This window comes from Centruroides sculpturatus, unplaced genomic scaffold, assembly GCF_000671375.1.
Source record: "Centruroides sculpturatus isolate CEXI.00-Female unplaced genomic scaffold, Cexi_2.0 scaffold543, whole genome shotgun sequence".
Lineage (NCBI taxonomy): Eukaryota > Metazoa > Arthropoda > Arachnida > Scorpiones > Buthidae > Centruroides > Centruroides sculpturatus.
The window spans coordinates 166,188-178,997 of NW_019384952.1; the positions used below are offsets into that span (position 1 = coordinate 166,188).

The 12,810-nt window shown below is 32.6% G+C and overlaps 1 protein-coding gene across 1 annotated transcript in view; it reads right to left on the reverse strand.

Moving 5' to 3' along the window:
• Positions 1-477: 477 nt before the first annotated feature.
• LOC111632286 (putative ATP-dependent RNA helicase me31b) overlaps positions 478-12,810 on the reverse strand; it is a 36,655-nt gene continuing 24,322 nt past the window's right edge. Inside the window, exons 8-9 of the mRNA XM_023376681.1 lie at positions 8,359-8,539; positions 478-767 (exon numbers count right to left, since the gene is read on the reverse strand). Coding sequence (XP_023232449.1) covers positions 493-767; positions 8,359-8,539 — 456 coding nt within the window. The 3' untranslated portion in view covers positions 478-492. The remainder of the gene's footprint in view (positions 768-8,358; positions 8,540-12,810) is intronic.

Consider the following 12,810-nt stretch of genomic DNA (forward strand, 5'->3'; position numbering starts at 1 on the left):
TTACAAATAAAACTTGTTCAAAAATACTCAGTACTAGTTAGTTACTAACTAGTTGCTCTATACAAGGCAAACTAACAATCTATTAGCTTATTCTCATTTTTTCAGAAAATTAATTCATCAGTTGTTCTCAAACTCATTCACTTCTTAAAAGTATTTGGGTTAATTATAACAAATACTATTATTAACAAAGATCTTGCAACAAGTAAAAATATAAAAATGCTAAACCAATTAATTCAAAAAAAATTTTGACTCCATAAATTCTGTGATGACAGTTATACCTGACAGCAGTTTTAATTATTTATCCACAAGTGGCATCTTAACTCTTAACATGTTTCTGAATTATCTATCTACAACAGATCTTTGCATCTAGTCTTCAATATTGTTTTAGTCTAAAACAACTGACTTTTATACTAATTTTAGTTTTAATTTTGCTGTTTAACTTAATCCAAAGGTTCTGGACTGTGCTTACACTCTAGAATCTTTTATATAATCTTAGATATGTTTTTCTAAAGTTAAAAGTATGTAAATTAGAAAGCAAAGATTGTAAATGCTTACTTTTGGAATAGGCTTGATTTCAGTTCCAAGTTCTTGTTCTATTCGATGCAAGGCAAATCTGTCATCATATGTAATCAAATTAATAGCAATCCCCAAATGTCCAAAACGTCCTGATCTTCCTATACGATGAAGGTAAGTCTCTGCCATTTTGGGAAAGTCAAAATTGATAACAACATTGACAGCCTGGATATCAATACCTCTTGTGAAAAGATCTATAAAAGAAATGTAATCATGTAATTAGATAATTAGACACACAGTACTCAAATGTGCTTAAATTCCTATAAACAAATTACTATAATTACTTTTAGTTCTAAGAAATTTTTGTAACATTATATTTTCTTTAAAGAGTCAATGGCATGTTATAGATTCATGGGGCCCAAGCAAATTTGAATTAGGGGGCTTCATCTACTATGTTGACTTCAGACATTTTTCTTCAAAGGAGATTTTTTGAGGAAAAAATTTTTTTACAAGATTGGTTTGCAGTCCCCTGTTGGTAGGGTTCCAGACAAATGCCCTTTTTGTCCACAGGAAGATGCACCACTGAGAATGATTTCTAATGCCAGGAAAAAAAAATGCTTAGAATTACGATAATTTCTACATGAAAATTATGACTGTCTTTGCTCACAAAAGTAAGGAGTAAAAGGAAAAACTACCACTGGATTACATCAACCTACTTTATATAATTGCAGTAAAGTTGTCACTAGAGGAGGGTGTTAGGCACCAAAATAATTAAAATTAAGTTATTTAATAAATATTAATTTACACTATTCTGAAAGAAAAAAAATTGGCCTGGAGCAGGACTATAACCTGTAACTCCTGCTTACCATGCAGATTAATTGCCAGTTATGCTACCCAAGTCTCTGTTCCAATCTCCTATTCCAGACATATTTAAATATGATATAACCATGTGGAGAAGACAAACTTTTAGGCAAATCTTGACCAAGTTATAATGTGTGTTCCTGTGAATGAGAGATTAATCTGTCCATGTGATTTAATGGTCATGTTGGGAAGAGGAAGAATGCAGAAAGAAAAGTTCTTGGGAGAAAGACTAATCAATCATGCTGTGGCTTTTGACCTTGTGCTAGTTAACACCTGCTTTGAGAAGAAAGTGAATCGGCTGGAGCATGAGTGGAGGTAGATCTAGCCAATTGATTTTTTTTATTGTGCTGTAAAAGTCATCTGGGTGAAGTGAGAAACAGTAAGGTATTAAATGGAGAAAGTGTTGCTTCACAATATAAGTTCTTCTGGTGGATTTTGACTTTCTTATGGATCATTGTATAAATTGTGTTAGCCAGATTGAACAAAGGATTAAATGGTGGACATTGAAAGAGTTTAAGGCAGAAGTGTTAAAAGAAATTAAGTTCCCAGATAATGTGACTGATGAATATTAAGTGCATTTTGACAGATGGAGAAGTGCTTTTGGGAAAAACTTCAGGGAAGAAGACCCAGAAGGAAAGGAACTTTGGTGGTGGAATGTTGAGGTATCTGCAATTAAATAAAAGAAAGAGGCAAAGAAAAGCTGGGATTTGACGGGAAGGCCTGAAGATAAAGAAATTTACCATTTGGCAAATAAAATGACTAAAAAGGCAGTGGCTATTTTGAAAGCAAAGGCTTATAAAGTTTTCGAAAGAAAAAGTGAGAAGCAGCAGTTGATGAAAATTGCCAAAGCAAGAGATAAGGCATCAAAGAATTTTACTTCTATTAAGCTGATTAATGATGATAAAGGAGTGACATTACAAGATTACAAAAGAGTCAAGGAAAGACAAAAGTATATTTTATGAATTTATTAAATGAGGAAAACCCCAGAACTTTATACCAGGATGGAGAGGCAAATGAAGGAGTGGTGCAAAATATTAGCAGAGAAGAAGTGGAAAGTGTGCTTAGGAAAATGAAGATGGGGAAAGCAGTAGACACTGATTAGATTCTGGTTGAGGCTTGGAGAGGTTTGGGTAAGGAGGGAAATTGATATTCTCTGAGACCTTATGAAGAAACTCTGGCAGCAGGAGAAGATCCCAGATGAATGGAGGAAGAGCATGCTGGTGCCGATTTTTAAAGGTAAAAGAGATGTACAGAATTGCAGAAATTACAGAGCTATAAAGTTATTGTCCCATATTATGAAGATTTGGGAGAAAATTGTAGAAAGAAGGATTAGGCAGGAATCTGAGATTGGAGAGGAGCAGTTTGGTTTTATGCCAGGAAGGGATATGACTGATGCTATCTTTGCTTTGAAACAGCTAATGGAAAGACACCAGGAAAGGCAGGAAGATTTGCACATGGTGTTCATAGATCTGAAAAAAGGCATATGATAGGGTACGCAGGCAATGAAGATGTTTGAGGGGGAAAAAATATTCCAGAAAAATATGTTAAGCTCATCAAGGAAATGCACGAGGGAGCGGAGATTCAAGTTAAGAGTAGTGTGGGCATTACAGAAAGATTTTCTGTTAAGTTGATTTACATCAGGGATTGGCCCTTGGCCTTTATCTGTTTGACCTGATAATGGACGTGTTGGTGTGTGATGTGAAGTGCAAGGCTCCATGGAATATGCTGTTTGTGGATGATATTGTGCTGTGTGAACCTTCCCAAACCAAGGCTGAAAAGAAACTGGAAGTTGGAGGAAAGGGACATGAGGGTTAGCAAAACTAAAACAGCTTACATGACTCTGAATGGCAGGGACAAGTGCAATATTAAAATCCAAAATGTGCCCCCCTTTGGTTTTGAGTTTTAAATATCTTGGGGCCTTTGTTGAGATGGGAGGGAGGATTGAACTCTGAGGTGCAGCATAGAATTCAATGTGGATGAATGAACTAGAGGAAGCTGAGCAGTGTTATGCAACAAGAAAGTTCGCTGCAAGCTGAAAGGTAAATCGTACAAACCGGTCGTTAGACCTGCAATGTTGTATGGGGCTGAGACATGGGCAATCACAACAGTCCAAGAAAGAAAGATGGAAATAGCAGAGTTGAGAATGTTGAGATGGATGTGTGGAGTGTCAAGGAAGGATAAAATAAGGAATGAGTTTATTAGAGGTTCTGTTAAGGTGGGATCCTTGAGCAGGAAGATGCAAGAATGCAGGATGAGGTGGTTTGGCCACAGAGCAAAGTAGTGAAGATTATGAAGGAAAGAGGGTCAGAAAACTGCTAGTAAAAGGAAGGAGGATGACCAAGGCTGTGTTGAAAAGATAAGGTGGAGGAAGACTTGAATCAGGGGTGACTTAAGAGAGAAGACACCTTTGATAGGAAGAAATGGAGGATACATATTAGAGAAGGAAACACCGACCCCAAATAAACATGGGAAAAGGCAAAGATAAAGAAGAAGAATAACCATCCTCAGTTATGGGTTTAACAATGGTTGGCTGAGTGCCATGAGTAGGAATTTATTTGATGAAGATGCTGAAGACTACCCAGTCAGGACTGTATGTAATCAAGGATGATTATATATCATTTAAATGTGTCTGGAGGCTCATGTAGCATAACCGGCAACACATGCTCATGGTAAGCAGAAGTTGTGGGTTTGAATTCTGCTCCAGGCCAAATTTTCTTCTTCCAGAATATTCCAAATTTAATAAATGGCACCTAACACTTCCCTCTAGTGACAAATTATTTAGTAATTAATTAAATATAAATTGTGGTAAAGTAGCCTGATGTTAACCAGTGGTTGTTTGGCTTTACAAATTCAAAAATCGGGTTTTGTGAAACTTATGTATATAAAAGAAAACAGTTTTAATGTTTACTCAGTAAAAAAAAAAGTTATAGACATCTTTAACAAGATTTCTTACAAAAAAATTGATATGTATGAAATCTTTATTATGATTTTAGAAAACATTAGAGTGACTGAATGGAAACTTTACTTGTAGGGAGTAAAAATAGCTTAATAATGACAACTAATATCAAACAACAATAAATCATTAAGTTCAGTGATAGCTCATTATTGCTAATTAAAACAATTGGAAATACAAATACTTTCTTTTTGTAATTTAATTCTGTAAAGTGTTAAGATTAATCATATTTATTATTGTTAGCCGTGTTTAAGTTAGGTGCCATCTGTGGTTTTTTTTTATGTAAAAAATCCAAGTCAGATGTGCATAAGCTAATAAATGTTCTCGTTAATTAATCGCAACCCCCTTTTTGATCTGTTCACGGTTACACGAAATCACCACAGAAAGTCTTCAAATTTCAATAACTTATATGAAGATACATTTCTATCTTAAATCAATGGTGCTTACAAAGGTTTGCATTTACAGATGTAAGAAGTGACATTCCATAAAGTGTGTGTAAAAAAGTACAGATAAGTTTCTTTTTGACATATGGATTCCTTTGCTTCACAAGCTCTTAAACATGGGTGAATTATGTATCTTTTAGCAGTCAGTAACATTCATCACAATTAACCCCCTGTTAAGTTTTACTATTTAATTATAAATCATTTACATTAAATTATTCAAAATAAAATGATTACAAATACATATTCTTTCAATATAGTCAATACTAGCATAACAAACTTCACATTTTTTACATAAAAAAAGAATAGTATTAATTCCAATGGCAAGATAAAAAAAATCTTATTCTATGTTTAACTTTTTCATCTTAAAACTGATTAAAAATGATCAGAAATTACTGTGAATTAAATTTCAAACAAAATAAAAATCAGAAAATATAAGAAAAAAAAGTCTTGTAGGAATTCAGATGTGTGATGAAATTGTGAAGAAAAAAAAAATGTATTTCATTTCCATATAATATCTTGATTTATGGCTGAAACAAACTTCAAAATAATTGATAATGCATAAACCATTTAGTTTTGTTTTTTATTATATTAATACAAGTCTTAAACCAGGGTTGTCCAACCTTTTTTTCTAATGGGCCAAATTAAAAATTTGGGTATATTCAGCAGACCACAAAAAGGTATTTTTAAATATATGCTTTTAAAAAAGTTCAAAATGTGAATATCAAATTTTAATAACAAATATATATTATTACAAAAATACTGCATTATTGACAGTAAAAAAAGAAATACTCACAAAAATATAAATTCAATGGAATTTTTGACATTGCCTTCCTTTTATAAAATTGTCAATATCTGCTTTTATGGTACTAGTATTAATTCTAAGAATGTTAGTTAAATGGGAATTACTCAACCTATTTCTTTCAGCAGTTTTGACAATTTTTATGCACAAAAAGAATTGTTCACAACAGTATGTACTACCCCACATGCATAACAGTTCTCTAGATCAGTGGTCTCCAAAGTGGGGTATGCAAAGTGATACTTGGGGGTATGCCAAGTTCCCTTCAAAATACTGTAAGTGTCCCCTATACAGTCAAAATACTATAATTATAATTCAAAATGTAAATTTGTATTTTAATTTAAATGTATATATATTGTTTAAAATAAATAAGTAATTTGATTTTTGACTACACACACATTATATTATATTTATACATATTATATTATAGAAAGTAAAACTTAAAATTATTTTCATCTTATAGATACATACTGAAAAAAAGTTTGGAGAAAAACAGTTTTTTAACATCAATTATGTCATTATGGCATTAAAGTGTATCCAGTGAAGTGAGAATAAGTTTTATGACACACATTTTCATTTTGGTAAAGTACCTAAAAAAATTTAGGGTGCAGTGGGCCACAAAAATAGTAAGTGGGTCGCAGTGCAGCTCAGACATTCCTGTCAAACTATCTGTTGTTTTGATTTTTTAATTCAATCTCCTCGTGGAATTTTTTAATTCAATCCTCTCATGGAATACTAAGAACTAGCTTTGAAGCACACTGAATAAAACTCAATAACTTAGTATTTTGAAATCATCTTCCAGATTTCATAAGAAGTATTCAAAGTTTCTCACACAACACACAGCAAAACAGTAATAAGTATTGCCAGTAATAATTACATAAACTGCAAATTATAACCTTTGTTAGAATATAATATTTTTGTTATAATCATTCTGAAAATAAGCAAACAAAATTAATAACAACAAGTAAAATGGCAAGGCCGTATTTGGGACAGGACTGTCTCGGAGACTCACTACTAAGTGGGATCACTTTGATACTCAAGGCAGGTCTCTTTCTCATTCTCCAATCTTTGGTATCACTGATTTTGAGCACAATCTTTCAAACTTTGCTGGTCATGACCACGAGGCATTCCTGGTAAAATTAACCTATCCAATTTTAAAATTTCTCTGTTGCATGTTGCCCCAGATTGAATTTTTGTTGACGCCTAAAGAAAATTTCTCGTTTTTGAAAAAAATTATCTTGGTTATTGTATCATCTGAAATTATTTTTTTATATCTACTTTCAAAAACGTTCTGATGATGAAACAAGATATCTCGAGTCAACCGGTCAAGGTCAGCACATGGCGGAATAACATAGGACAGGTAACTGTTTTTTTTTCAAAGATTCGTTTGTCAAAATTTGATTTCTCATTTCAAACTTCCCAAAATATATGTCAAAATTTGATTTCGCACAGTTCGCAATTCCAACTTTCCAATGAGCAATGCATGCACAAATCTTGCACTACTGCCTGCTTATAGAGTGTGTCACCATTTTGAATTTTATTTTGACTCAATTCTCGGTCCCAAGAGTACCTACAAGTCTGGTTTTTTATGCATGCATGATTTTGGCACCAAATACTCTGTGCCAAATTGCAACTCCTGACATGTACTCCTTCATAAATAAAATAAAATTATTTATGATTTAATTAATATTATTTTTAGGTCATTAACTTTATTTAAAAGTTATAATTTTTAAAACAATTAAAAAAAGTTATCCAAGGCTAGGATCAAATCTAGATCGCCCGCATTGCAAGCGCTACAAAATCAGCCATTTCGCTGCACTGCCATAGAGTAAAATCAATCAGTATATGAGCTGTGATTAAAACTTTAGAGGTCTTTTTCTCGGAATCTTATGGCTAGTGCACTTTACAATTCTTCTGGGTGGACACCCTTGAGGTATACTACTAACCTGCAAAGTCACATCCCAAACTGAATTTATGAGACTGTAAGGTCCCCTTGTAAGATTAAAATTTTCTTAAATAGCAAATTAAGACAAATAATATTTGTCTTAAGATTAAACATTAACAATTTAAATAATTTATTAAATAATTTAGAATTAACTGGAAGATCGCATCTAATGTCTATCTCTAGTAGCAAATTACTTAGTATTTATTATTAAAAATAGTGGATTTATAGCCTGAGTATTTAAGGTTATCGTTTGGCTAAGTATTTATTATAACTTATGCATCAGCTGTATAATAATGTAAAAAATAATTTTAGATTAAATTCATTAAAGAATAAAAAAAGGCTTGAGTGCACTACCATATAAATCTTACATTCTTAAATTTTTAATCTGAAATGACAATAGCCATCATTTTATCAAATTTTTCAGTTATTTGAAGTAGCATTGGTCTATATTACTTTGAATAATTGGGATTCTACTGTATTTAAAGCAAAGTGTCTATTGTAGTTTTAACAAAAGATGATTTCACAATTTTTCCCTTAGTTATTTGTAATCATAAATTGAGAAAATCATCCTACATATTTTCAAACAGCTTTGAAACAGTATTATACATTAACTTAATTAAAACAACAAAAATGAACAATCTCATTGTAATTCTTGTTTCAAAAACAACAGTATGTTTTAGTGTTTCTTTCAAATAAGCACTTACTAATAAAAAAAGTATTTTAAATGACAATATGATATTTCAATATTCTATTGTTTTTGAATTTTTCATTAAATATGACACAGTAAAAAGTATACCAAAATTAGTTTTAATTGCAATAAAATGAAAGTTTAAAAAATTTCAATTACCTGAACAAACAAGATTTCGGCATAACCCAGCACGGAAGTCATGGAAGACACGATTACGGTGCTGTTGAGACATTTTAGCATGGATATAATAACAAGAATAGCCAAGTTCTGTTATTTTCTTTGCCAGCAATTCCACTCTTTGAGTTGAGTTACAAAAAATAATAGATTGGTTTATTTGCAACTGAAAAATATTTAAAAACTTTTTAATATTTGGTTACAGTAAGGCTTTCAATCACACAAAAAAAATGTTTCTATTAACAATTTATTAGGTNAAAAAATAACAATAATTAAAAAATTCAATTATAACAGTCTGTATTTACATTCTGTATCTACTGTATACTGCCAGTAATATTTGCAATATATGTACATACACTGTAATTACTGAAAATTTACATTTATTTCAGTCTAATTTTAATTATATCTTTTTTATAAAAATAATGCTACGATCATTTCATATAAAAATTTTAATGAAATACGAGATGTTCGGATAAAACAAGTATCATCAAATGCAACAACACACATTTTAATTAGGAGGAAAAAAAAATTACATCAATTGCACTCAAACATTCTCATTTGTAAAACAACTGAAGTTTTGATCATATTTTATTCAAAACACGAATAGTGTGCCCTGCAGGTTGACAACATTCACACTCATTCAGCCTGTAACAGATCAATGATCACATATTCCAATATTCCTATTGAAATGTTGCTGATAGCCAATGATTGTTGTTTTCAGCTCCTCAATGATATGTGGTTGACTTGCATACACTTTGCTTTTAGGGCACCCACACAAGTAGTCACAAAGCAGACAATTCAGGTGATCAAGAAACATCATTCCTAGATATGAAATTTACTGAAAAGTCAATGAATGCAAAGTATGCCATCCTGCTGAAACAAAAATGGCCTCTTTTGCAGATTGTGTGTATCATGTGGGGAATACAGTGGTGCCTCGTATAACGTACGCCTCGAATAACGGACGTTGCGAATAACGGACTTTCTGTTTGACCGTTACGTGACTCGAGCAACGGACTTGCTGCGAACAACGGACTTTCCGTTAGGCATTTACGTGAGACGAACAATGGACTTTCTTCGAACAAGTGCGAATGATGTTTCCACTCTTTTGCCGTTGCCAATGACAATCTGCTATTTTTAGGATATATTATTATTATTAGAATGTATTATTAGTATATCTGAAGTAGAAATATAATGTAATATATGTTGATAATTTAAATAAACATTAAATGTAATGTAATATATGTTGACGATTCAAATAAATGAAATGTAACTGTGTAGATGCCGAGGTGGCAGGACGAAAAGAGGTTGTAAAAAACAAACGGAGCGAGAGTAGCCCGTAGAAGTGTTTAGTGATCTTAATTAATAAAGAATTATTCGTATCATATAATCTGGCAAGTTAAGTCATTTATAATGCATCATGGCTTCTAAAAAAACAAAAAGGTGATTTCAATTGAAACAAAGCAAGAAATCATCAGGAGTGAAAGTTGACAAAAACTTTCTTGTCGAATGGGGAGAGGTTCAGGAGTTTACCAACACTCATTATCCAAACAGAGCTGAGGCCAACAGGATCAATGATCTCTACGATGACACCTTTGTCCGTCATTTCCGACAGGTGTTAAAGAAGAAAGAGAAACAGACCACCTTGGTCATGTTTTTCAAGAAGCCAGCGGGCAAAAAACAAAGGATGGAACAAGAGAAGTTGACCCTGCAAGTTCCGGTAGCCTCTCCTGAATCTGACTCCGATTAAAAAACAATAAAAAAAGACCCGCTGCAATGTGTAAAAAGTCTGTATCTGTATGAATGTGTAAAGAAAGTGTTCTTCCACCTCCTCCTCACAACATCTGACTACCCGGCATAATTGGTGTCTGCTCCATTTTCATTTTTTATGGTACAGTACGGTTATTTTATGCTGCGGAACGAATTATATGTTTTAACATGTATTTCTATGGGAAAATGCGTTTCGTATAACGGACGTTTCACTTAACGGACGTGCACCTGGAACGGATTAAGTACGTTGTACGAGGCACCACTGTACTTGCAAGATGTTACTGTAGTTTTTTTTGGAGGATAAGAAAGAACAAAGGAACCAATTATTCCCAGTGACAGGCCACACACAATACCAACTTTCTGATTGTGTAGCAGCAATTGATGGACAATCTGACCAGTAAGAACAGTTTGTTTAATAACAAAACTGCTAAGATGAAAATGTTCCTTGTTAAGCATTCATAATGAATGTAAGGAAGCATGATCATCCAAAATCTTAGTCAAAACATCAATAATAATGTATTTCCTGTTCATAATCACTAACTGATTGTCACAAAATTCTATACCCGCTAGGACTAGAATTTTGTCATCAGTGCAGATGTCATCTCAAAATATTTTGAACTATGTTACACAGTTCAAAATTTTGAAACAATCAGTTAGTGATTATGATTTCTAGTTTTACACTTCCTATTGTTGTGTTTAACTATCCTAGGACTACCCATTTAATGAACTTCCTGTAGCTTCAAAATCCCTTACTCAAACCTGATTGCATATTAGATCTTCAGGATCATGCCTCCCAAGGTTAAAATGACACAGATATTCTCTTCTAGCAACTGCTGCACAACCATTTTTATAAAACGCCTTAACAATAACTGTACAGTGAGATTCACTCCACGATCCATTTTCCAGCAAATGGCATAGTTTTGTTGAACAGATGGCACTCAATAAGTGTTGCCAATACAACGAGAGATTCTCCATAGAAAAATCAAACACCTATTTTACTGACAAACTTTGTATTTATCTGAATTAAAATAGATAAAAGATCATAATCTTAAAATGATATAAATATTCTAAATTAAATTATTAACATTGATCATTTAAAGCACAAAAATGACCTAAGTGATTCTGTAACTGAGTTCCACACATCTGACTTCATTTCTGAGAAATTCACATAAAATTAACAGCAGTTAGACAATGGGCTTTGCAGCAGTTCTCAACTAATGTATTCTGAACTACCTCCTAAACCTGAACATGGTGACTTTCAATTTTACAGCAGTCTGGATTTGTACCTGCCAGATTCAGTGAGACTAAATCAGTAGTTATTTTAAAAATTGTTAAGTAGGATTCTTTTATCAAATATATTTCTGGGTACAACTAGTTTATATGTTAGTCTAGTAATATTATTCCTCTGCATGAACATTGACTCATATATATAAAATTTGGCTAACTTTCTGAATTCAACTTTTTAATACATTTACCTGCTTTTATAGTGGTTATGTAAAATAGTTAGATTTCTATACTCTGATATTTCAAAATCATTTTTATAAATTTCCCGTTATGCTTAATTTTTATATTAGCTTTCTGAATTATCTCAAATATGAAATGCACCATGTAACTGTGAAAGACCAAAATTAGAGAATGTCGATATTCTCCGGTGAATATCGACACATACAAAATATGTTAGTGAAAGACCGAATATTTGGTTATATTATTATACATTTGAACAATCGCTGATGTATGTCAACAAGCACAGATAAGCTTTGGTGGAGGTCAAAATGACACTTGAGAAGCCAATGTCAACAGAGGCAACAGTCTGTCGTCGCCAAATGCTTTGTGGATAGCTGGAAGTAGGACAAGGTCGGCAATGGTTTTGGTGGAAACCACCCACTTTGTCACTGGATGGCATTTTTCCCAGCAATGGTTTGGTGGAAACCACCCATTTTGTCACTGGATGGCATTTTTGTTCTTTTGATCCTGTGAGGTGGGGATCGGTTTGTCAGGTCAAGTGGCAGAGGATGAGAGGAGTTGTCGGTAAGGCATCTGTGATATCTGAATAAAGATACCACTAACAGATCAGTTCATAGTCATATAATCAGTTCATAATTTGTAAAGAAAAGTTACTTTCTATAGACAAGATTGCTTCAAGAAATATCACTGAGAGAAGCAGCTGCAGCTAATTTGAAAAGTGGAGGACAAGGCTATACATGCTGTCATTACAAAAAGAAGTGTTCCATGAATAAATGCAGTTGTAAAAGCAAGGGACTCTTCTGCAATTCAAAGTGCCATAACAGTTTAAGTTGTTGCAATAAATAAGATTGTATAATGTGTTAATCACAATTTATGTGTAAGTTTATTATTGTATTATTTTCTTTAATGATTTAGAATGTACTGTTCATTTTAGGTTCAACAGTTTAATTACATGTACTGTTACCTAAGCTTTCTCCTATTTTGACACATTAAAAAGTTGCATTTTTGTCTTAACATAATAAAGATATTTTTATTCAACATTCACCATCAGTGCATGCTGAATGTCAAGATTTGCTGGTGTAAGTGAGAAATAATGATATTTAGCAAATATTTCATACATACACAAAATGACTGTGTGAATGCTCACATTCACCAGAGAATGTTGACATTCGCCAGATATCAGTCATTCACAGTAACACACACAAT